The sequence below is a fragment of the Triticum aestivum genome, chromosome 3A, assembly GCF_018294505.1.
Source record: "Triticum aestivum cultivar Chinese Spring chromosome 3A, IWGSC CS RefSeq v2.1, whole genome shotgun sequence".
NCBI lineage: Eukaryota > Viridiplantae > Streptophyta > Magnoliopsida > Poales > Poaceae > Triticum > Triticum aestivum.
In genome coordinates this window covers 659,833,313-659,858,968 of record NC_057800.1, presented here as the reverse complement: position 1 = coordinate 659,858,968, position 25,656 = coordinate 659,833,313, and the positions used below count along the sequence as shown (strand labels likewise).

The following is a 25,656-nucleotide window of genomic DNA, read 5'->3' as shown; positions in this document are numbered from 1 at the left end:
TAGACCCAAATCCTATTTTCAAGAGTCCATCATACCTACCTATGGATTGAGTAATATCCTTCAAGTAAGTTGTCATCGATGCAATAAGGCAATAAAAATTGCTTCTAAAAGTGTGAGATCATTTAGTGTAAGAGAAAATTAAGCGTTGTATGAACTTGGATGGCAAAGAATAAAAACACAGACTGCATAAAAAAGGTTGTCATCTTAAGGGGCAATACAATGTGACGTTCTTTTGCACTAATAGATTGAGCATTCAAACAAATAAGCGCATGGCAACCTCTGCTTCCCTCTGCGAAGGGCCTATCTTTTACTTTTATGTATTTACTTTTATGCAAAGAGTCAAAGTTTTCCTTCTATTCCTTTTATTTTTCTCCTTTGGCAAGCATCATGTGGTGAAGAGAGATCTAGGAACATATGTCCAGTTGAATATAGATAGCATGAGTTATTATTGTTGACATCACCCTTGAGGTGAATATGTTGGGAGACGAAACTATAAGCCCCTATCTTTCAATGTGTTCGGTTGAAACATTTTGCTCATGTGTACACGGTGAGTGTTAGCAATCATAGAAGACTATATATGATGGTTGAGTATGTGGACTTGCCTAAAGGCTCCGACACGTGACCCTTCCTGAAAAGATGATGAATTGTAGTTGCAAAGTTGACTGAGAACATAGTTTGTTGGTTTCTAATAGAGTTTTTGCTTTATACTTTGATTGTGTAATGAGCTATTACTTATTCATGAGAAGTATATGATAAAAGTCCTATGTTTAATTTTGTTGTTGTTATAATAATCAACATGATGCTTATATGTCCGTATTTTGTTTTTATCGACACCTCTCTCTCAAAGCATGTGGACATTTCTTTCGATTTCGGTTTGCGCTTGAGGACAAGCGAGGTCTAAGCTTGGGGGAGTTGATACGTCCATTTTGCATCATGTTTTCTTACTGTTATTTATGATGTTTTTATACATAATAATGCTTTTTGGAGTAATTCTAATGCCTTTTCTCTCAGAATTTGCAAGGTACACACCAAGAAGGAGAATTTCGGCAGCTGGAAATCTGCACCTGGAAAAGCTACATCAGCCTACCTATTCTGCACAATTCCAAACAAGTTGTAACTTTACGGAGATTTTTTATGGAATATTTAAGAATTATTTGAGCAAATAACTACCAAAGGGGGCCCACCAGGTGGGCACAACCCACCTTGGCGCTCCAGGGAGCCCAGGCGCGCCCTGGTGGGTTGTGCTCACCCAGGCCCACCTCTGGTGCCCATCTTCTGGTATATAGGCCATTTTGACATAGAAAAAATAAAGAGAGGACTTTCGAGACAGAGCGCCACCGTCTCAAGGCGGAACTTGGGCAGGAGCACTTTTGCCCTTCGGCGGAGCGATTCTGTCGAGGGAACTTCCCTCCCGGAGGGGGAAATCATCGTCATCATCATCACCAACAACTCTCCCATCTTGGGGAGGGCAATCTCCATCAACATCTTCAACAACACCATCTCATCTCAAACCCTAGTTCATCTCGTGTGTTCAGTCTTGTTACCGAAACTATAGATTGGTGCTTGTGGGTGACTAGTAGTGTTGATTACATCTTGTAGTTGATTACTATATGGTTTATTTGGTGGAAGATTATATGTTAAGATCCAATGTGCTATTTAATACTCCTCTGATCATGAGCATGTTTATCATTTGTGAGTAGTTACTTTTGGTCTTAAGGTCACGGGAGAAATCATGTTGCAAGTAATCATGTGAACTTGATATGTGTTCGATATTTTGATAGTATGTATGTTGTGATTCCCTTAGTGGCATCAAGTGAACATCGATTACATGAAACTTCACCCTATTTGGGCCTAAGGGAATGAATTGTGGAGTAGCAATTAGATGATGGGCTGTGAGAGTGACATAAGCTTAAACCCCGGTTTATGCGCTATTCCGTAAGGGACCAATTGGATCCAAAACTTTAATGATATGGTTAGAATTTATTCTTAATACTTTTCTCGTAGTTGCACATGCTTGAAGGAGGGTTAATCCTAAGTAGGAGGTTTGTTCAAGAAAGAACATCACCTAAGCACCGGTCCACCCACATATCAAATTATCAAAGTAGCGAACACAAATCGAACCAACATGATGAAAGTGACTAGATGAAATTCCCATGTGCCCTCAAGAACACTATGCTTATCATAAGAGACCATTTTGGCATGTCCTTTGCCTCAAAAGGATTGGGTTACCTTGCTGCACTTTTGTTACTACTACCATTACTTGCTCGTTACAAATTGTCTTGCTATCAAACTACTCCGCTACTTACAATTTCAGCACTTGCGGACATTACCTTGCAGAAAACCACTTGTGATTTCCTTCTGCTCCTCGTTGGGTTCGACACTCTTACTTATTGGAAAGAGCTACAATTGATCCCCTATACTTGTGGGTCATCAACCAGCTATGGCTCATTCTTGTCTGAGGCCCTGCGGACGTCCTCGGGCCTCACTTTGTTCGTCCCAAAGACACCGCATGCGGCCTCGGTGCTCTGCGTAACCACTTTCTCATTTTCCAAAAAATCGACTGATCTGAATCTGAAACTCAGGCGACTAGCGTGTAGCTAAAAACTAGAATATTTATATCACACTGCAATGCACGGGGATGTCCTAGTGTACAATCTGAGAAAGATGCCAGATTCCATATTATTTTAATTTTACTTCCATGCATTATTCCTATGCCCACCCTTCCACCGTTTATTTCAACCCTAGCTTTTTTATAATGCTTTTTATCTGGTCAATCAAATGAAATCAATATTTTTTTGAGTCATGGGTTGGGGGTTCCCCACCACTTGTGATTATTCTCTCAAAATCCAACGGGACACTGGGAACAGATGTTTTTTACAGGGGAAGAGCATATATCATGAGGAGGGGATAGAGAGCGCAAAGAGTACAGAGCAGGAGCTAAATCCCAGTAGCACGAGCAAGGTGTGTGCGGACCTGCTCTAGACCATAGTTGATAATGCAATAAATTCATATTCGGTAATATGTCCCTTCTTTGCCAACACATAGTTAGTAAAACAATAAATTCAAGAGGTAATATCACTGGCAGTCACGAAACTTGCATCTGATGTGCAGTTTGGTGCTAGATCTTTCAAAATACGGTTTTTTGGTGAGTTAACTTGTCAATTAGTGCAAATGCGATCAATCCTGTTGATTGTGTGCGTATCTGCCACTAGTGTGGCATGTCATGCATGCACGGGGCCACTGTCAGTGACCGAAAATGTTTTGGAGCGACCCACACATGTTTTTTTGCACATACCCCCCCTCGAAAAATGTTTATTCTCATAAAAAAGTCCCTGCTAACAATGGCCCCAAAATAATTTTGTAGGTCTCCCCTGTTTGCAAATCCTCCCGATTTCCAAATCTTTGGCATTAGAACCAAAGGTGGGCGGCACCGGCTGCTACTACTGGCTTGGGGAGGAGGTTGTTGAGGCCGCTGATGTTGAGCTAAGGAAAAGTTCACCGGCGGTGGGATATGGTTCTTTCCCCTCTTAGTTTGGCAAGATGGGCGGCTCCGATGTCGGCAATCGCGACGGAGAGGAGGAATGGAAGGTCAGGTTATTACGCTTCGGATCGAAGAAAAACTAGGAGGTAATGCTCCTTGTCCTGTCTGAATCTTGCACGAAAGTGTCGTTCGTTATTGAGAATATTTGCTTTTTAGGTAGATGAGCTCCCGCGGTTTGATTTTGGACTGTCGCAACACAAGTTTGATGCCCATTTCAATGGGGTGGAGCGGAATGTTGAGAATGTTAGGCATTGCATAAGTCCTTCTCATCGTGTGGCAACAGAAGGGAACAACATTGGTGGGAGGTTTTTGGGATGCCAATATGAGGTAAGGGATTATTGTATATGTTTTTTATGTTGTATGAGATGTAGTTTTTCAGTGAATTTATCTGTTTATTACATGTATAGGATTTCTCACATGTGCAGCGGCTTGATCGAGAATGGAGTGTAAGGGAAAAGTCAGTGATTTGTGATCCGGCTAGGAAGAACAAGGTGCTTGAGAATCAAGTTCAGGAGAAGGAAGCAGAGAAGCAGTCCATGAGGGAGAAGCACAAGGTGGAGAAGAAGTTGCTTGCAAGGATTCACAGGGAATAGTTGTTGTGTAGAGATAGGATGGTAGTGTTCACAACTAGCCTTTGTTTTGGCTTGTGTGCCATTCTGTTTGCAGTAGCAAGCAAGAATTGGTAGGAAGAAAAATGTGTGGCATTATGTTCGCAGTAGGAGCAAGAAAGATGTAAGAGGCCTGAAGATGTAATGTGTGCCATTATCTTTGCATTTTGAACATGATCAAGAGGTTGGTTAAATGGCAAAGAATGTGAATTCTATGTTACTTTGCAATGCGAAACTCTAATGAAGATTGTACACACAAGGACCATCATCATTAACAAGAAGAGAGATTAGCCCACAAAAAGATATAGATATAACTCCAAATAGAACATCATCTGTAATTCACAGGGATATCATCCATAATTATCAGAAATAGATATTGCTCCAAACTACAAGTTCATTTGTCTTCTTAAAATAAAGAGAGCATCAAAAGGAGAAGTTCTTAACCCCATCAAAAGGAGCAGTTCATTGATGAACTATGCCTAAAAAAGTTCATTCATGAACTTCATCACATGGTCATCAAAACTACAAAGACAAGAAATCATGCAGGTCATCACGCCAGCCTTCACGAAACAGAGCGGCTTATGGTGCATTTTCGCTCACAATTAGCTCCTCTTTAACCAGCATGAAAAGAGGTGGTTCTTGGTTCACAGCTCCATCGGGTCCAAAAAGCAAGTTGTAGAATCCTGGAGCAGCAGCCCTTGGTTCTCTGGGAGGATTTCTTCTAGTTGCAACATTGCTTCCTGTTGCAACTGGTGCAACATTGCCTCCTCTTGTAGCTCTTGAAACATTGCCTCATCTTGCACTATTGCTACAACTTGTGCCTCCCCTTTGAACACTGCCTCCTCTTGTTACATTGCCTCCTCTTCTTGCACCATTGCTTCATCTTGTCCCTCTTCCTCTTCTGGGTAATTCCCCCCTTTGAGCCGAGCCTCCTCTTCATACATTGCTTCCTGCAGTAGCTGCACTCCTCACCCCGCCCCTTGTCATTGTTGTTGTCACCTTGCCTATAGGGATTGTGTCTCTAGCATTTGCAATGAAGCTAGACTCAGGCAAGGGACCAAAGTCCATATGAGCAGGGTATGTGAATTTTTCCTATTCAAGGAATTAATATAGTAAACACATCATGTTAGAAAGTGAAAATAGAGTTACCAAAATAAGACAAAAAGAGGGAGTTGCTAATATTAAACATTTTCCTGCATCTTGTAACCCATGGAGTCTGGAGTTTGTGTTGGATCAAGCGTGGGTACACTCTGTGTGGCATAATGTTTCTAAAAAAGTACAAGCAATTTATCAATATAGTGCATGCATGAGTAAAAACAAAAGTTAACAAAAGATGTAAGAAACTTACAACAACTATGCTAGGATCATCATCTTCTTTTGATTCCTAGGTGCTTCCTCAATAGGTGGTTGATTGACATATTTGTAGCGGCCTTTCTTATTATGATAAACACCCCCACAAACAGAGCAATGCATAGTGACACCACGCTTGGTCAACTTCCTCACTCCTTTCTTATCCTTCTTCTCCTCTAGATCTTTTTTCCTACTTTTCTTTGGCCTGTCCATTACTTTGGTGTATATGGGTGGATAAACAGGAATGCCATGCATCTTTTCCCATTGCTTTGGATCCCTCATTGGCATCATGTTGAGCCATAGAACTTCCTGTACTCCTCAACAGTGTAGCATGAATGCACCATGCTCTTTGGATCAATTCTCTCATGCCTAAAATAAGAAATTGCATGATGACAAGGTATGTCAGAAAGTTCCCACCTTTTGCAGTTACATTTGTGCATGTTCATTTCAACAATGTATGTGTTGTTCAATGAGATAACCTGGAATACACCTCTTCAATACTCCCTCACCCTGCAGTTTTTGCCCACTCCACATACTTGTCCAGCTTCTTCTGTATCTTGGGGCAAAGCCCGCCTGTCCACTTTTCTACCTCCCTTTGCTTACCAACAATCCTATTTGTTATCTTCCAGAAGATATACTCTAGTATTGATTTAATTGGAAATTCTCTACCATCCAAAATATAACTACAGATTTGCATGAAATGTGTCAACACAATCAATGGAAGCATACGTAAAAGAAATAAATAAATATATCATACTTGCAATCAATGAAACTAACATGTTGAACATTTCAGACATATTATTTATCAATATATCACACTTGCAAAAAGGGTCAAAGAAAGCTTTGATCCAAGTTCTTGGAGGCAACTTCTCAACCTAATTAAATGTTGTAAAGCTGTGATCTTTCATCTGATCCATGTTCCTGTTGTAGGCAGCTTCATTAGTGGATCTTGCTATGGCCTAGAGGTCATTCTTGAGATGTTCACCCTTGTGTACTTTGTGGAAATTTTGGTAAATGTGGCTAACACAGTTGCTATTTTCTGAATGAGGGAAAACTTTCTGCACTACATTTATCAAACTCTACAAAACAAGAGAAACATTATTGGCCTGGAGCCTTACAAAACAACCCCGTTTGTAATAGAACATTGTACAATGAAAAGAACAAAGAAATTATATCTCCTCTTCCGCTTTTCACTCATAATGGTGAAGGGTGAAGTTTTGGTTATATTTAGGTCATCCTTCGGAGAGGCTAGAAATCACTCCCAAATGTGTGTTGACTCCCCTTTACATATGCTAAATGCTATAGGGAATATACAATCATTTTTATCAATCTCATCTGATGTGAGTATATTTCCCTTGTATCTTGTTTTGATGTGACAACCATCAAGGAATATTATTGGTATGCAGCCCTTCAAAAACCCTCTCTTACATGCATCATAAGACTTGTATTATGTTGAGAAGTGGTCATTTGTCTTCTTTGTCTCAGCTCTGCCCATAGTCCCACAAAGTGTTGTATTGATCATTATCTTCACCCCTGATTTGTTTCACAGCTACTCTTCTTACCCTACCCAACTTACTCCTATGAACAACTAAATTAAATTCTTGTTCCACCTTCTCTAAAAATTTCCTTAAGGGCATTTTCTCATTGTCTCTGAACTCTTTAGTGAGAAATGTGATACGTCTCCAACGTATCTACTATTCCCAATGCTTTTCCTCTTGTTTTGGACTCTAATTTGCATGATTTGAATGAAACTAAACCCGGACTGACGATGTTTTCAACAAAACTACCATGGTGTTGTTTTTGTGCAGAAATAAAAGTTCTCGGAATGGAACGAAACTTTGCGAGGATTTTTTATACAATAAATAAGAAATTCTGGAGCCAAGATCCACCGGAGAGGGGCACCTGGGTGGGCACAACCCACCAGGGCGCCCCCCCTCTCCTGGCGCACCTAGGTGGGTTGTCCCCACCTAGTGGCCCCGCAGACCCTGAAACCGACGCTATAAATCCTATTTTTCCAGAAAAAATAAGGGGGAAAGAATTATCATTATCCACGAGACGGAGCCGCCCTCACCACCTGTTCTTATCTGGGAGGCCAGATTTGGAGTCCGTTTGGGGCTCCGGAGAGGGGAGGTCTTAGTTCTCATCATCACCAACCCTTCTCCATTGACAGTTCCATGATGCTCCCCACCGGGAGTGAGTAATTCCTTTGTAGGCTCACTGGTCGGTGAGGAGTTGGATGAGATTCATCATGTAATAGAGTTAGTTTTGTTAGGGCTTGATCCCTAGCATCCACTATGTTCGAAGATTGATGTTGCTATGACTTTGCCATGCTTAATGCTTGTCACTTTGGGCCCAGGTGCCATGATTTCAGATCTGAACCGTTTATGTTATCACCATTATATCTATGTTCTAGATCCGATCTTGCAAGTTATAGTCACCTACTACGTGTTATGATTCGGCAACCCCGGAGTGACAATAGTCGGGACCACCCCGGTGATGACCATAGTTTGAGGAGTTCATGTATTCACTATGTGTTAATGCTTTGTTCCGGTTCTCTATTAAAAGGAGGTCTTAATATCCCTTAGTTTCCAATAGGGCCCCGCTACCACGGGGGGGGGGGGTTAGGACAAAAGATGTTATGCAAGTTCTTTCCATAAGCACGTATGACTATTTACGGAATACATGCCTACATTATATTGACGAACTGGAGCTAGTGCCGTATCGCCCTGGGTTATAACTGTCTCATGATGAATATCATCCAACAAGTCACCGATCCAATGCCTACGAATTTATCTTATATTGTTCTTGCTAAATTACTACTGCTATCATCACTGTCAATGGTGTGAAGTCGCATGATGGACTGGAGCTGGTCGGCGGCCTCGACACCTGCCCTGTGCCTATGGTCGAACGGAATGATGTCTTGGGACTTGACAATGTTGCCGATGCAGTTGTAGCGGTTGAGGAGGGGGCGGTGGGTTGGTTGGCGTGGTGGGCGAGGAGGAAGCCGCGGTGGAGGTGGCGCGGCCCCAGGCACGGTGGATGGCATGACAGCGGAGGAGGGCTTTAGGGGGCAGGCGGACGAGGATCTCCGAGACCACGATCTCGTCTAGGAGGCCGAGGAGGATAGGTTGCTCGTGATGCCTCCTCCATGGTCGCCGGTGGGAGCTCCTGCTCTGCTTGTGTTGTGTGTGGCAGCGGCGGCGGTGGAGTGGTAGGTTTTCCTCTCTCACGTTGCGGAAAGAACACAAATAAGTACAACTGGGCTAGGCTAGGTTTAGCCCATCTCGTTGACTGCTGCTCTTAAACGGGCTGGGCTTGGCTCAGGTTCTTTTGCTTGGATTTAGCCCATCACCAGCAAGCTCTAAATTTACTCAAAATCATCTATCCCCTTAAAGAAAACTACCTACCTCTCACCAAGAGTGTGTCAAAGATTGACAACTACAATAACCCAGCTCCAAATATTGTATGCATGGTCTCTTTTGGGACATAATCTTCACCAACTCTTAAATAAAACATGGAAGCAGAGTTCATGCCCAGCTGTGTATGTGTGCAAAGCCACCACATAGATGGACGATAGTTAGGAACATCCCCACCTCTTCCTCCCCGCGCCCGCCGCACCGACAACGACTTCACATCTAGTTACTTCGCATGCGGCCGCCACAACCCTTCGCCGTTGATAGAACGAGTGAGCATTTTTTGGGTGTGTGTGGCGGGGGGGGGGGGGGGGGTAAAAAGTTTTTTCCTAAAAAATACTAACTGTAAATGATATTACTAAATAAAAAATATCATGTTCTAGAGATTATTGTTTTTCAAATGTTATAAGAGTTTCAAGAAAATACTTCGTTCAAAAGTAGTTTAAAACAATATTTTAACATAGACAAAAAAATCTTGTATGCCAAATAAAATGTTCGTGCAAAAAAGAAAGATATTTCAATAGATACAATGTTTTGTACATAACTATTTGCTTTCTTTAGACATGCTTTGTCTCTTAGAAAAATAAATTGTAATGCATGACTTCAAAAAATTGTTTTGCCAACTAAAAAAACTACTCTGCACCATGTATGAAAAATGGCCATATATGCCAATAACGTGTTCATGCAACTTCTAAAGTATATGTTGACATATATGAAAACTATGTTATTTTACACTAACGAAAATGGTCATGTGTATCTATAAAATGCTCATGTGACTTCTAAAAATTATTCCAACACACAAAGTCTTACACATGATTTCCCCCCCTTCTTTCAAGTATGAAAAGTATTGAACTATACTTTGGAAAAAAATTGGTAATCATTCAAAATGTTATTGTTGCACGACAAAGTTATTTTTGTTAAAATTATTTCACTTCCAAAAAACATATACACATTCCAATGTCATAAGAGTGAACACCGACTGATGGAATAATTCCAACAATGACAAGGTAATTATTTCACATTTATTCCATTAGTCGGTGTTCACACTTTTTAATTGTATCATCCATGTTTAATTTTATTTTCATTGTGTCATCCATGCTTAAAATTATTTCTTTGCCCCTTGTCATTGTTGTTGTCACCTTGCCTATAGGGATTGTGTCTCTAACATTTGCAATGAAGCTAGACTCAGGCAAGGGACCAAAGTCCATAGGAGATGGGTATGTGAATTTTTCCTGTTCAAGGAATTAATATAGTAAACACATCATGTTAGAAAGTGAAAATAGAGTTACCAAAATAAGACAAAAAGAGGGGGTGTTAATATTGAACATTTTCCTGCATCTTGTAACCCATGGAGTCTGGAGCTTGTGTTGGATCAAGCTGTGGGTACACTCTGTGTGGCACAATGTTTCTACAGAAGTACAAGCAATTTGTCAATGTAGTGCATGCATGAGTAAAAACATAAGTTAACAAAAGATGCAAGAAACTTACAACAATTATGCTAGGATCATCATCTTCTTTTGATTCCCAGGTGCTTCCTCAATAGGTGGTTGATTGACATGTTTGTAGTGGCCTTTCTTATTATGATCAACACCCCCACAAACAGAGCAATGCATAGTGACACCACGCTTGGTCAACTTCCTCACTCCTTCTTATCCTTCTTCTCCTCTAGATCATTTTTCCTACTTTTCTTTAGCATGTCCATTACTTTGGTGTATATGGGTGGATAAACAGGAATGCCTTGCATATTTTCCCATTGCTTTTGATCCCTCATTGGCATCATGTTGAGCCATAGAACTTCCTGTACTCCTCAATAGTGTAGCATGAATGCACAATGCTCTTTGGCTCAATTCTCTCATGCCTAGAACAAGCAATTGCATGATGACAAGGTATGTTAGAAAGTTCCCACCTTTTGCAGTTACAGTTGTGCATGTTCATTTCAACAATGTAAGTGTTGTTCAATGAGATAACCTGGAATACACCTCTTCCATACTCCCTCACCCTGCAGTTTTTGCCCAATCTGCATACTTGTCCAGCTTCTTCTGTATCTTGGGGTAAAGCATGTCTGTTCACTTTTATGCCGCCCTTTTCTTACCAACAATCCTATTTGTTATCTTCCAAATGATGTAATCCAAGATTGATTTAATTGGAAATTCTCTACCATCCAAAATATAACTCCAGCTTTGCAAAAAATGCGTCAACACAATCAATGGAAGCATACGTAAAAGAAATGAAGCAATATATCATACTTGCAATCAATGAAACTAACATGTTGAACACTTCAAACATGTTATTTATCAATATATCACACTTGCAAAAAGGGTCAAAGAAAGCTTTGATCCAAGTTCTTGGAGGCAACTTCTCAACCCAATTGAATGCTGCAAATTTGTGGTCTTTCATCTGAACCATGTTCCTGTTGTAGGCGGCTTCATTAGTGGATCTTGCTATGGCCCAGAGGTCATTCTTGATATGTTCACCCTTGTGTACTTTGTGAAAATTTTGGTAAATGTGCCTAACACAGTTCCTATTTTCTGATTGAGGGAAAACTTTCTGCACTACATTTATCAAACTCTACAAAACAACAGAAACATTATTGGCCTGGAGCCGTACAAAACAACCATGTTTGGAATAGAACATTGTACAATGAAAAGAACAAAGAAATTATATCTCATCTTCCGCTTGTCACTCATAATGGTGAAGGGTGAAGTTTTGGTTATATTTAGGTCATCCTTCGGAGAGGCTAGAAATCACTCCCAACTATGTGTTGACTCCCCTTGACATATGCTAAATGCTATATGGAAGATACAGTCGTTTGCATCAATCTCAACTGTTGTGAGTATATTTCCCTTATATATTGTTTTGATGTGAGAACCATCAAGGAATATTATTGGTATGCAGCCCTTCAAAAACCCTCTCTTACATGCATCATAAGACTTGTATAATGTTGAGAAGTATTCATTTGTCTTCTTTGTCTCAGCTCCTGCCCATAGTCCCACAAAGTGTTGTATTGATCATTATCATCTCCCCTGATTTGTTTGACATCTTCTCTTCTTACCCTTCCCAACTTACTCCCGTGAACAACTAAATTAAATTCTTGTTCCACCTTCTCTAAAAATTTCCTTAAGGGCATTTTCTCATTGTCTCTGAACTCTTCAGTGAGAAATGTGATACGTCTCCAACGTATCTACTTTTCCTAACGCTTTTCCTCTTGTTTTGGACTCTAATTTGCATGATTTGAATGAAACTAACCCCGGTCTGACGCTGTTTTCAGTAGAACTACCATGGTGTTTATTTTGTGCAGAAATAAAAGTTCTCGGAATGGAATGAAACTTTGCGAGGATTTTTATACAATAAATAAGAATTTCTGAAGCCAAGATCCACCGGAGAGGGGCAACTGGGTGGGCACAACCCACCAGGGCGCGCCCCCTTCTCCTGGCGCCCACAGGTGGGTTGTCCCCACCAGGTGGCCCCACAGACCCTGAAACCGTCACCTCATGTTCTTCATCGGGAGGCCAGATCTGGAGTCCATTTGGGGCTCCGGAGAGGGGGTCTTAGTTCTTCATCATCACCAACCTTTCTCTATCGCCAATTGCATGATGCTCCCCACCGGGAGTGGGTAATTCCTTCGTAGGCTCGCTGGTCGGTGAGGAGTTGGATGAGATTCATCATTTAATCGAGTTAGTTTTGTTAGGGCTTGATCCCTAGTATCCACTATGTTCTAAGATTGATGTTGCTATGACTTTGCCATGCTTAATGCTTGTCACTTTGGGCCCGGGTGCCATGATTTCAGATATGAACTGTTTATGTTATCACCATTATATCTATGTTCTAGATCTGATCTTGCAAGTTATAGTCACCTACTACGTGTTATGATCCGGCAACCCCGGAGTGACAATAGTCGGGACCATTCCCGGTGATGACCGTAGTTTGAGGAGTTCATGTATTCACTATGTGTTAATGCTTTGTTCCGGTTCTCTATTAAAAGGAGGCCTTAATATCCCTTAGTTTCCAATAGGACCCCGCTGCCACGGGAGGGTAGGACAAAAGATGTCATGCAAGTTCTTTCCATAAGAACGTATGACTATTTACGAAATACATGCCTACATTATATTGACAAACTAGAGCTAGTGTCATATCGCCCTAGGTTATAATTGTATCATGATGAATATCATCCAACACGTCACCGATCCCGTGCCTATGAATTTATCTTATATTGTTCTTGCTAAATTATTACTGCTATCATCACTTTTACACTTGCTCAAAATTACAGCTATCGCTGTTACCCTTACCATTACAGTTGCTACTATTATCAAAACTATCATACTACTTTGCTACTGATCACTTTGTTGCAGATAATTAATCTCTAGGTGTGATTTAATTGACAACTCAGCTGCTAATACCTTCAAATATTCTTTAGCTCCCCTTGTGTCGAATCTATAAATTTGGGTTGAATACTCTACCCTCGAAAACTGTTGTGATCCCCTATACTTGTGTGTTATCAAAATGGAGCAACAAGAACTTTTAGATCCCAAGCTTTTGAAGTGTGCTTGTCAGTATACTTCTTGATCTGAATGTTGTTGGATCTATTGTCTTTGCCTACCTTCAAGTACCAAGTACAGTCATCCTTGTGTATGGCCTCTAATGACATGTTAGTATTTCTGAGCTTCCTCATCTTCACTCTATTTATGACACTATATGAAGTGAGAGCATGTCTCAGCTCTATCATGTCTGTAAATACCATCCCTATCTTAAACACTAGAGCATTCAGGTCTGTGCTATAGGGTTGAAAACACTGAATTTATGCTCCAGCTTCCATTTTCTTCTGTTGACATATTCAAATGACTATCCCCCAATGCATCTTCTGGAAGTTCTGCTTCACAGTCAGCAAATTCATTGTTCCCTCTATGATCATCTACATCTTTGTCAACATTTGCTTCAAATAGGTCATCATCACCATCTTGAACATCAAAGTCACTCTCATAAAAATCCTCATATGTTAACTCATCCTGAACATTTCCCTCTTCTTCACTGCTCTCACCATCCTCCTCACATTCCTCCTCCACCACTTAAGCTGCAAACCCTGAACTAGATCCTTCACCATATGACATCCTCCTCTTTGATTTTCTTGACACCTTATTTCTTGGACTCTTTCCTTTCTCTGACTAGCTAACATTTTCTTTTCCATTGGGTTTTGTGGGAGTAATGACCTTAGGCAGTTCTGTCTATCAAGTAATCATAACATCATCATCTGATGACTGCTGGGTTTCACCATGATCCACTACAAGTAGTAGGTTCTTGTAATCTACAATTGTAGTAATCATAAGCACCATATCTGCATCACAAGTCGGAAGCTTAAGACCATCAACGATTGTCTTCCCTGGTTGACACCAATAGACATCTATTTTGAAGGATTCCATGTCATATCCTAGCTATGAAAGAAAAACCTTGATCCATAACATTGACCATGTGTCACTTTGGCACATGTCAAACTAGTCAACCTCGTAATCCATGTAGGTCTTGTTGCTCTCACTCCCACAGAAGAAGCCCTTGTGATGGATCTGAACACTAAACAACCCATCAAAATCACCTGCATTGTTAAAATAAAACAAATTCAGTAAGCAGGGTACATCAAATTTAATGAACAAAAAATAAGTTAACAGGTAAAAAAGTACACAACAAATCGACAATCAGTACACATTTTTAGTTAACAAATTAGACATACAACAACTAACTATCCTTACCAATACAACACATAATGTTCACATAGCAATTTCAGTTAACTGCATACAGTGTCACAAATTCAGAGTAAACACATTCAGTGTCAAAAAATTCAATTAAATGCACTTTTAGAATTTCAGAGTACACAAACATTCAATGTCTCATAAATTCCATCTCACAAAACAGGACACAATATCAAGTATATAATTGAGGACAACCAGTCAGGACCATATACCATACTGAAGACAATGATTTTATCAGACTTTTCCACACATAAAGTTGCCTCCTTTGATAACCCCTTCCTAAACCCTAACTTGATTTGCAAACAAGGGAGCTGGACCTTTGAAATCTACTACGTACATCTAACATGGGTCAACAACAATACGTCCATATGAGAATTTTTCGAAGCGAATCACCCTATCACATGAACACTAGGTAGGCCAAACGTAGCACAAAGAAGACGATGCCTCCAAAGAAGACGAAGGGGAGCAGAGGAGAGAAACGAGACGGCGGAGAGTAGGAGAGGGGAGGGGGAGGGAGACGTACCATACAACGACGCTGCTTGGCGCGAACGTCGACGACGCGGTTCACTCATCTCATACGACGACGACCGGCGTGACTCACCGGCTCCTCCGCTTCTGCCTCTGTATGATGGGGAGACGAAGTGGTGGGGAATCAAAATGAATAACCATGGATATTGGGGTACCGCTCCGCAAATATGCACGGGTTGCCCGTTCCCGCCTCGGCAGGGACTTTTCTGTGCAAAAAAATAATAAGTTCAGGGGAGTCTTTGTAAAAAACCACGCACACCTTGCTCCCAAGCGGCCCCTGTCGCTGAAAGTGGGCCTCTACATGCGCGGCATGCGATGGCAGTGTCTGATACACGTGTGGTTAGACAGAGTGACCGTATCTGCACGTAAACACGACTTAGCAGTAGCACCAAACTGCACATCTGAAGCAAGTTTAGTGACCACCTTGATATTACCTCAATTCAAGTGAATGAATCAATCATGATCGGTAATTATCTGGTAATATAATAAATTAATAGGAAGGATTCAATCACAGCCGATTATCCTTCATTTCCTATCTTTATCTTCACTATCACGGAAATAAATCAATCATTCACATGGAAGTATATGTTAGAGACAATTAATATTATCCTTAAAAAGATACAATTAATATTGAATCACTAAAATTAGTACAGGTAATTACAGCAGATCGACGCATTTTCTTGGCCGCCTCCGCTCTCTTTCGCCACCTCGCTCGCTCTTCCCTCGGACGAAAGCCAACTTCTTGTTCCAAACCGCTCACTGGCTCTCGGCTCCCACAGTTTCACCCAGAAAAAAATTATATGAGATCAGATCTCACGGGCTAGCAGGTGAGACTCACATTGATGAATGACACATGGCATTTATAAATCAAGATAAACTCACCTTGATGAATGACACGTGGCATTTATAAATCAAGATAAATGCCATGTGTCATTTATCAAGGTGAGTCTCACCTGCTAACCGCCCGTAAGACATGGTCTCCTATAATTCTTTTCCCTCTCACCCATGCTCGCTTCTCGTTCCAAGGGTTTGGGGTTTGGGTTCGGTGGGGTGAGACGGTGGGTTGCCCGGTCTGATTGACCTAGAGTTGGAGGCGGGAGGGCATGGCCAACCCACCGGCGAGCCCTCAGGTGACGGTGGGAGCCGCATTAGCGGCAGCCCCGCGGCCGGCGGCAGCAGGGAGGAGCGGGGCGCGTTCCTGCCCATCGCCGACATCAGGCGCATCATGAGTGTCAGACCCAGGTGGTCTGAAACATGGAATTCAGTAAAACAGAGACTGAACTAGTGGAGTTTAGCTTGAATTTCAGAGGAATGATTAGCGAGTCTAGCTCGTTATAGAGGTTCTAGCCGACCAGGAACACTGGCAGCGGCAAGGGGGAAACCCTAACAAAAAAGATACCTAACCTCGATCCCAACTCCTGGCTTTATAGCCTTACAAAGGGAAGGAAAAAGAAGAGCAAAAGCAAAACAAAAAGGAGAGAAACGCTGCGGTCTTTGCCGGAAAGGGAACAGCGACCTCCAGGGCAGTCCCCACCACACAATGAAGATTGGACGCTCGTCGGGTCATCATAACTGGTGAAGCGGTACGACGACGTCTCGGTCGTGCGATCGAAGATGTGTGGCTCCTGACGTTTCCCGCCTGTTCGGATGGGTTTGAATTAACTGAATCATGTTTGCAGCGATCGGATCTTCAGACAGAGGCACTCGGGTCCTGACAACTCCCCCCCTTCCAGATCAGACTTGTCCTCAGGGCTGGAAATTAGGAAACACTTTTTGTATGAATGTGGCGTCCTCCCAAGTGGCCTCCTCCAGAGGTAGATTACTCCATTTGATGAGCCATCGAACCACGGGGATACTGATGTTGCCTTGCACACGCAGTACCGGTTTGCGTTCGAGCGGTTGTTCTGGTTCTAGTAAGATTGTTCCATCCGGGTTGAGCATTGGGAGCTTGGGGTTTGGAATCGCCATTGGACCAATATGCTTCTTGAGCTGGCTCACATGAAAAGTATCATGCAGTTTGTAATCGTCAGGAAGAAGGAGCTTGTAAGCCACTGTACCAACTTTCAGGATAACTCTGAATGGGCCATAAAATTTGGAATGCAACTTGAGACATCTATGGATACTGAGAGTGGTATGCCTGTAAGGTTGTAGTTTCAGGTATACCATGTCACCAACTTCCAATGTTCTCTCAGATCTCTTCTGGTTGGTGTAAGGTTTCATTCTGGCTTGAGCCCTCAAGAGGTGTTCTTTAATATGTGCTGCGGTTTGTTCAGCAGTGAGTACATCACGGAACTGTTCCAGTTCTTCCATAGGATAAAGAACAGATTCAGCTAACATATGAGGAGGTCTGCCATACAAGGCTTGGAATGGGGTGATCTTGAGAGCTGTGTGATAGCTAGTGTTGTACCACCACTCTGCTAGGGATAACCAGTTGAGCCACTTTTGTGGTTGGATGAAATCCATGCATCTGAGATAATTTTCCAAGCATTGGTTAACTCTCTCTGTCTGACCATCAGACTGAGGGTGGTACGAAGTGCTCATGTGTAATTTTATTCCCAACTTCTTGAACAAGTCCTGCCAGAGCTTGCTAGTGAAGATTTTGTATCTGTCAGTGACAATCATAGCTGGTAACCCATGGAGTTTGAAGATGTTATCAGTGAAAGCCTTAGCTACAGTATTAGCTGTAATGGGGTGTTTCATTGGGATAAAGTGGCTGTATTTAGTGAACCTGTCCACCAGAACCAAAATCATGTTCTTTTTGTGAGAAGTAGGAAGACCTTCCACAAAATCCATGCTTATGTGGCACCAGGCAAAGTCTGGGACTGGCAGATGTTGGAGCAGCCCAGGGTACTTGCAGTGTTCAGCTTTGTTTATTTGACAGGTTGGGCATTATTTAATATAGTCAACAACAAATTGCTTCATGCCAGGCCAATGGAAGAGAAGCTTAACTCTTTGGTATGTAGCTCTGTGACCAGAATGGCCACCAAGTTCAGAGCTATGTAAAGCAGCTAGCACTTTCGTTCTGATGGTGTTATCAGCTCCAATGACAATTCTGTTTTTGTATCTGAGCACACCCTGTTTCACAGTGTAGTTGGTCACAGAATCAGGGTTTACAGTTAGTTGAGCTAGGAGATCCTTGCATCTTTGGTCATTCTTGTAGTTGTCAACAACTTCAGTTACCCAGGCAGGTTTGACAGTAGAAGCAATTAGAGCATGAATTTTGTGGTGCACCCTGGAAAGGGCATCAGCCACTTTATTTTTCTTGCCCTGCTTGTACTCCACAGTGTAATTGTAGCCAAGGAGTTTGACCAGAAGCTTGTGCTGAATCCCTCGGTGAGTTTTTGTTCTTGTATATATTTTAAACTCTGTTGATCAGTTCTGATTATGAGAGAGGATGCAGCAAAATAATGTTTCCAGTGCTTGAGAGCTTCAATAATTGCTAAAGCTTCCTTGTCATAAGTGGAATATGCAGCTGCTCTAGGGCCAATTGCTTTACTAAAAAGGAAATAGGTCTCCCCTCTTGCATTAGAACTGCACCCAGTCCATAGGCACAAGCATCTGTTTCCAAGATGAAAGGCTTGGAGAAGTCTGGTAGGGCCAACACTGGGGCTTGTGTCATTTTGTTCTTCAGGGTATTGAAAGCTTGAACTTGCTCTTGCCCCCAAGTGAAACTGTCCTTTTTCAGGGAGTTAAACAGTGGCCTGCAAATGAGTCCATACTTTTCCACAAATCTTCTATAGTAACCTTGTCAACCCTAAAAAGCTCCTGAGCTGTGTGACATTTTCAGGTTCTGGCCATTGCTGTACAGCCTGAATTTTGACTGGGACAGTTGCAACTCCATCAGCCCTAATAACATGTCCCAAGTACTCCACCTGAGGCTGAGTAAAGACATATTTGCTTGCTTTAATATACAGCTGGTGTTCCTTCAGAGTTTCAAATACTTGTTGCAAGTGGATTATGTGCTCCTTCATATTTTTACTGAACACCAAAATATCATCAAAGAATACTAGTACAAATTTTCTGAGATACTTGGCTAAGATAGTATTCATGAGCATTTGGAAAGTTGCAGGAGCATTGGTTAAACCAAAGGGCATAACCAAGTATTCATAGTGCCCACAGTGAGTGCTAAAAGCAGTTTTCTCAATATCCTCTTCCTTCATTCTGATCTGATGGTATCCACTTCTGAGATCAAGCTTAGTGAAAACAGTGGCTCCATGCAATTCATCCAACAAATCCTCAATAACAGGGATGGGGTATTTGTTTTTGATAGTCTGAGTATTGACCTTTCTGAAGTCATTGCAAAGTCTCCAGGATAGATCTTTCTTTTTCACCAAAATTGCAGGAGAGGAGTAAGGACTTGAACTATCTTTGATTACCTTATTTTTAATCATTTCCTGAATGATATTTTCCATAGCTTCCTTTTGGTGATAAGGTAATCTGTATGGCCTTTGGTTTATAACTTTTGCACCAGGTTCAAAAGGAATTGCATGATCAACATTTCTCTTAGGAGGTAAATCAGTAGGAGTTCCAAAAATATCCTTGTACTGACCTAGAAGTTCTTGGACAGGTAGGGGAACAACAGTGTCCTCATGTTTTGTCAGAGCAATTTTGTTTAGTAGCAACACAGCCCCACAGATAGTGTCATCAGATAAGTGCTCCATGCTGTCCATTTCTTGAACTGGCTCACTGGGTAAGCTTTCATCCTTGAAGATTTTCTTTTCTCCTGATTTCAGTGTGACTTGCACTTCCATTTCCTCAAAATCTAGCTGGACAGGACTAACAGTTTTCATCCAATCAGCTCCCAATATCACATCATAACCTTGCAACTGTAGGACTCGGAAATCATGGGAAAATTCAGTTCCTTGCACCACAAAAGGGCACTGGGTGGCAATGAATTCAGTCCATAGAGTTGCTCCATTGGCAACTAACACTTTCTTTTTCTTAGTTGGAGTAAGAGCACACAGAGCCAGCTTTGCAAGTGCAGGAGTTACAAATGTTGCAGTGCTGCCACTGTCAATGAGGGCAGTTGCAGGTCTGTCTCCCAACATGACTGTAACAGTGAAACTCAGCTTGGAGGAAGTGACTCCCATGAGGGCATGCATGGAGATTTGCAAGGGAGTGTCATCCAAGTCAGTGGGAGGTGGAGCTTCAGTATCATCAGCAGTGTAGTAAACCAGTTCTGCATCCTCAGGGCAGGTCTCTTGCAAGGCTTGTATCTGCATTTGATTTGCCAATTTGCAAACTTTCTTGTGGCCAGGAAACCATGGTTCTTTGCACTAGTAGCAGATTCCTTTCATTCTGGCCTGTTGGATGACAGTAGGTGTGTTGTTAGGAGGTGGCTTTCCTGGGTCCAACTGAAGTTGCCTCCTAACTAGCTGATTAATATAAGCCACTGGTGTTTTCTTCCTGGGTTGAGCTTGTTCCATTCTTCTGGCCAACCAGATAGCTTTTTGTAGGTCTGCTGGTTCATGACATTGAACATAATATTGGATAGTGTCACTCAGACCAGCAATGAAACTAGCTTTGTAATAATCAGCAGGCAGTGCAGGGTTGTCCCTCCTGAGTAAGTTCATGGACTGTTCAAACTTGAGCACATAGTCATTAACAGACCCAGTTTGGTTGAGAGCATGAAAAGTTTTGATATTGTCACATACTGAAGTTTCGGAAAACCCGTCTCCAATCAGTCTACAGAACCTGTACCAGGGTAGGGTATTGGCAATAATTCCAGTTCCTCTCCACCACTCTATTGCTGGCCCCTTTAAGTAAGTGACAGCAATTTCAGTTTTCTGCTCCACTGGTGTCCTAGCAGCTTCAAAGTACATTTCAATGGTTTGGATCCAAGAGTCAGTTCCACTGCCATCAAACTCTGGTATGTTATACTTAGCAGGTTTCACCAAAGTCAGAGGTCTTCTGTTGTCTTGGACTTGATCTCTCTGTGCATTGCCCCCTCTGCCAGCTATTTGCTGAACCTGCTCCTCAGCTTGCTCTTGTTCTAACTGAGTGATTTGTTGCATGTTTCCTGTTTGAGGAATTGCAGTAGTTGCTCTGGCATCAGGTGGGAGAAGTTTGTTGTCCGCAAAGTGGGGGTGCCTGTACGGAATTTTGGTGCTGCCATCCAAGTTAAGTTCTTTTCCAGTGTGCTTATCCACCAAAGTTACAGAGCCTGCAGTAGGAGGGGTTTGGAGGCCATCTACTGGCCGAAGCACTGGGCCTTGTGGTGTATGATTTTGTCCACTGCCTTGAGGGATATCTTGGGGAATGGGTGGGGTTTCACGTGGTTTTGGAAATCCAGAGATAAATTTGTTAAGTGTGCCCTGTAATTCCCCCCAAAGACTTCTGCATTGACTGGAAGTTGTCTTGCACATGGTCCCTGAAGTCCTCGAAGTCCTGTCTGTCCTGCTCTCGATTTCTCTGCAGTGTTTGGACATCGAGTTGTAAGGATTGCATCTCCAGGTTGTTTGTGGAGGACGAATCAGATGGGCCAGTCATCTTGATGGAGTGACGCAGAGAGGGTTTTTAGAACTGGCAGGGAGCCAGTAACCTCACTGCAAGAGATCGTCAGGCAAAGGGAGGAATTTTACCATAGCACTTGCTGCAACCCGACCTTGACCGTAGATCCTGCCACCGCCTGCACCGCCGCCGTCAGCTACACCGCCGCCAAGATTGTCCGGTGGGAAGTGAAGGATTTTACGGCTCCTCCAACTCCACTTCGGCACCCAATCTTACGCCGCCAAGGAGATGAACCTGGCTCTGATTACCACTTGTCAGACCCAGGTGGTCTGAAGCATGGAATTCAGTAAAACAGAGACTGAACTAGTGGAGTTTAGCTTGAATTTCAGAGGAATGATTAGCGAGTCTAGCTCGTTACAGAGGTTCTAGCCGACCAGGAACACTAGCGGCGGCAAGGGGGAAACCCTAACAAAAAAGATACCTAACCTCGATCCCAACTCCTGGCTTTATAGCCTTACAAAGGGAAGGAAAAAGAAGAGCAAAAGCAAAACAGAAAGGAGAGAAACGCTGCGGTCTTTGCCAGAAAGGGAACAGCGACCTCCAGGGCAGTCCCCGCCACACGATGAAGATCGGACGCTCGTCGGGTCATCATAACTGGCGAAGCGGTACGACGACGTCTCGGTCGTGCGATCGAAGATGTGTGGCTCCTGACATTTCCCGCCTGTTCGGACGGGTTTGAATTAACTGAATCCTGTTTGCAGCGATCAGATCTTCAGACAGAGGCACTCGGGTCCTGACAATGAGGAAGGCCATCCCGCCCAACGGGGAAATCGACGAGGAGGCCGTGCAGGAGCTCGTCCCCTTTCATCCACCCGCCGCGCTTCGCTCTCTGTTTGGCTTGAACGGCCTTTGCCCTTTGGTTTCGGCGGCTGACGCGTCGGTGCTTTGCAGGGCGAGGAGCGACAGATGCAAGAGGGCAAAGCGGGAGGCCGTGGCCGGCGACGACCTGCTGCCCGAGATGGCGAAGCAGGGGTTTCAGGCCTACCCGCACAAGAACAGAGTGGTGCGTATACCGGTTTGATGGATGTTTGGGTAAATCATAATTGGGTGGATTCAGAGATGATAAGGGTGGATTGATTTGCTAACTTGGTCTGATTGGCTTATCATCGATTGCAAAGCTTAAATAAGAGTTCATCTTGAGGGAGTGCTTTTGGCACCAAATTGGGTGGTTGTTCTGCAGAACTTTCTTGCCCCCTAAACAAGCCGAGCTTTGCTTCGCTACACCCTCCCTAAAAAAACTTTTAAAAAGGGTATTTCGTATTCAGCTAATTATCTGATTGTTGTTTCCGGCTAAACCACTTGATCAGCCATTCGTTTCTCTGTAAAAGTTATGTTATCTTGTACCATGGAGAAACCACTCCTACATTGCATAACCGTTGTCTATCTTGTATTAAAGCTGTCTCATCGTGCAAATTTCAAGCTCTTGCTAAATTTGGGCATCCATGTTATGTCTGTGAATACACCTTGTTTTTCAGGACCTCCCTGGCACAATGGAGGCGGGGCCAAACCCATTGCCTGTATCTGATTTCAGGGATTGGTCTGAGCTCCCACTCGATGCGCTTTCTGCAATCTTCATGAAGCTTGGGACCATTGAGATACTGATGGGCGCCGGACTTGTGTGCCGCTCATGGTTGGTGGCAGCCAAGTCCCCTGAGCTGTGGCGTTTCGTGGACATGACACGCCACAAGTTGGTTTTCTCCAAGGAGGGAAACATCATGTGCCAAATGGCAAAGGTGGCTATAGATCGCTCTGATGGACGGATGGAATCGTTCTGGGCTCAGAAGTTTGTCAGTAGTGAACTCCTGAATTACATTGCAAGCAGGTAATTGTTATTTGTGTCCTAAATTCCCATTCTTGAATTTCAGCATTTGGTCTCTTACTCTGTATGTGTCACACTCTGAAACCTATCAATCTGTAGTGCTGACACACTGTTTGCAGTATTTACCAACCACCTAATAGTTTATTTTTTGCTAAACATGTCAGCTTTTATGATATATTATCGAGACATATGTATAATAGTTTTATCTTCATGAGGTTCAAAGGACAGCCGAATGCTTTCTGTATGGCTATATTTGTCTCAACAAATAGGGAAACATATTTAGGACAGGTCGCCTATGGCCAAATAATTTGCCTTGATGTACTGACTCTTGTTAGATATTTACGGTACATCGTTATATGATATTTACGACAGGTTACTTATTGCCAATTGTGAAACTCATTTGATATTTATCATACGTTTGTTTTGAATTGTGAATGATTGTAGGAGAGTTTCCTACAGTCTTCTTGTTATATTAATCAAGGATCAGGGGTACAAAGTTAGATTGTATTTACGTAGCTATCACTACAAGCTACTTAGTGTCTCACTATAAGAGGAGATGAAAAAGTAATGCTAATTAGTAGGAGTCTTTTGAGAAAAGCAACTAGTGACTAGGGCAGGCCCCCAACAAGGTTGGCTATGAACCCCCCAAGGTCGACTATGAACCCCCCTGAGCATCTTGAAGTCTTCCTTTAAGGAGAAAATATATGTACTGTTTAAACTTGTTATGTAGTCTTACTGTACTTGTCTGATTTTACTCGGTTCATGTGTGTCTACTTTCGTACTTGTCTCTGCAGATGCAACTCATTGAAGAGCATTGGCTCATCGGCGCCTATTACTTTTGGGATGATGAGGACGTAGTAATTAAGCTTGCAGCTAAATGTCCAATGCTAGAAGAGATAGAGTACTCTGGTCAGAAGCTGACATGGGACTTTTTCAAGGGGATTGGTGCAGCCTGCCCAGCGCTGAAGCGTCTAAGAGTCTGTTTGCCATGGTACGATTCAGATTCAATAGAGCGTGAGATCAGGATGGAACAGCGGCAAAACGACGAGGAGGAAGAGGAAGAGGAGGAGCCTTATGAAGCCTGGGAGACGAGACACAATGAGGAGGCCTTCGCCATAGCAGAGAGCTTGCACGAGCTGCGGCTCCTGCAGATGGCAGGCTACGGCCTGACTAAAAAAGGGGTGTACGCCATCCTTGAAGGCTGCCCCCACCTCGAGTTCCTCGACCTTAGAGAATGCGGCCACCTCCTAGTTGACGCTGAACTCAAAGCTCGCTGTGTCAATATCAAGCATGTCCGTCTGCCAGGAGCGTGGCCTCACGCTCATTGCCCAGAACTTGATACCATCGAGGAGGACGAAGGTGAAGTGATCGAGATGCCTAATCTCTATGAAATAGAGACTCAGGATCTCCACAACGAGGCAGCGATGGACAACGATGACTACGGCGAGAACTACTGGGATGACTACTCGCTCCCCTCGTCCCCTGACTCGCCTGTGCCAACCTACTCCATGGATGATCCCAGATACTACTGGGAGCTGTAACAGGTGCAGCTGTGCCATGTTCAGTAGTCCAAATCACTGTCTTGGTGTTTTGGATCCTGAAGAGCGTGCCTGCAGGAAAGCTTTTGATGTACAGGCAAGCCAAGGGTGCTTTTGAACCATCTGCCTTTAGTGTGCGTTATACTACTAGTTTGTGTAAATGGTTGGACGGGCAGCTTGCAAGTGTCGTACTAAGCAGCTCTATTCTCACGTTAATTGCTTGAACCTTTACCGGAGCTTATTACTTGTGGTCCGAAGTTTTAACAAATACTCCTTCCGTCCCATAATATAAGACGTTTTTGCGAGCTAAACAACTTATGTTGTGGGACGGAGTGAGTATAAGAACAACTTATGGGAGTGGAACATGCTAAAAGTAAATTTTATAAAGAAAACATTGACAATCTTTTATCCTACACAGAGTACAAATGGCGCAACTTATCATGCGTTTCGATGGAACTTTGTTAGGTACCCCAATATTTCATATTTTTACATGTTTATAAGTATATTAGCCATAAAGTACGTAGCCAAATTGTAAGATAGTCCTAAAACAACTTTGAGAATATTACGTTAGTAGAACGGTTATGTTGAATCGACCCAAGACTTGTTTGTTA

General features: G+C 42.7%; 1 protein-coding gene across 1 annotated transcript; it reads left to right on the top strand.

Moving 5' to 3' along the window:
- Window positions 1–22,250: 22,250 nt before the first annotated feature.
- LOC123058994 (putative F-box/LRR-repeat protein 23) lies at window positions 22,251–25,048 on the top strand. Its single transcript, XM_044481660.1, has 5 exons — window positions 22,251–22,293; window positions 22,390–22,691; window positions 23,164–23,510; window positions 23,952–24,003; window positions 24,302–25,048. Exons 1-5 carry the CDS (start codon window positions 22,251–22,253, stop codon window positions 25,046–25,048), a joined length of 1,491 nt encoding a protein of 496 aa, XP_044337595.1.
- The last annotated feature ends 608 nt before the right edge of the window (window positions 25,049–25,656 follow it).

Bases quoted from the DNA above. Each gene is read 5' to 3' on its own strand.
- LOC123058994 (XM_044481660.1), top strand. From the start codon at position 22,251: ATGAAGATCGGACGCTCGTCGGGTCATCATAACTGGCGAAGCG. The intron at 22,294-22,389 runs GTACGACGACGT...TCCTGTTTGCAG, and splicing joins TCATCATAACTGGCGAAGCG to CGATCAGATCTTCAGACAGA. The intron at 24,004-24,301 runs GTTAGATTGTAT...TTGTCTCTGCAG, and splicing joins TCAAGGATCAGGGGTACAAA to ATGCAACTCATTGAAGAGCA.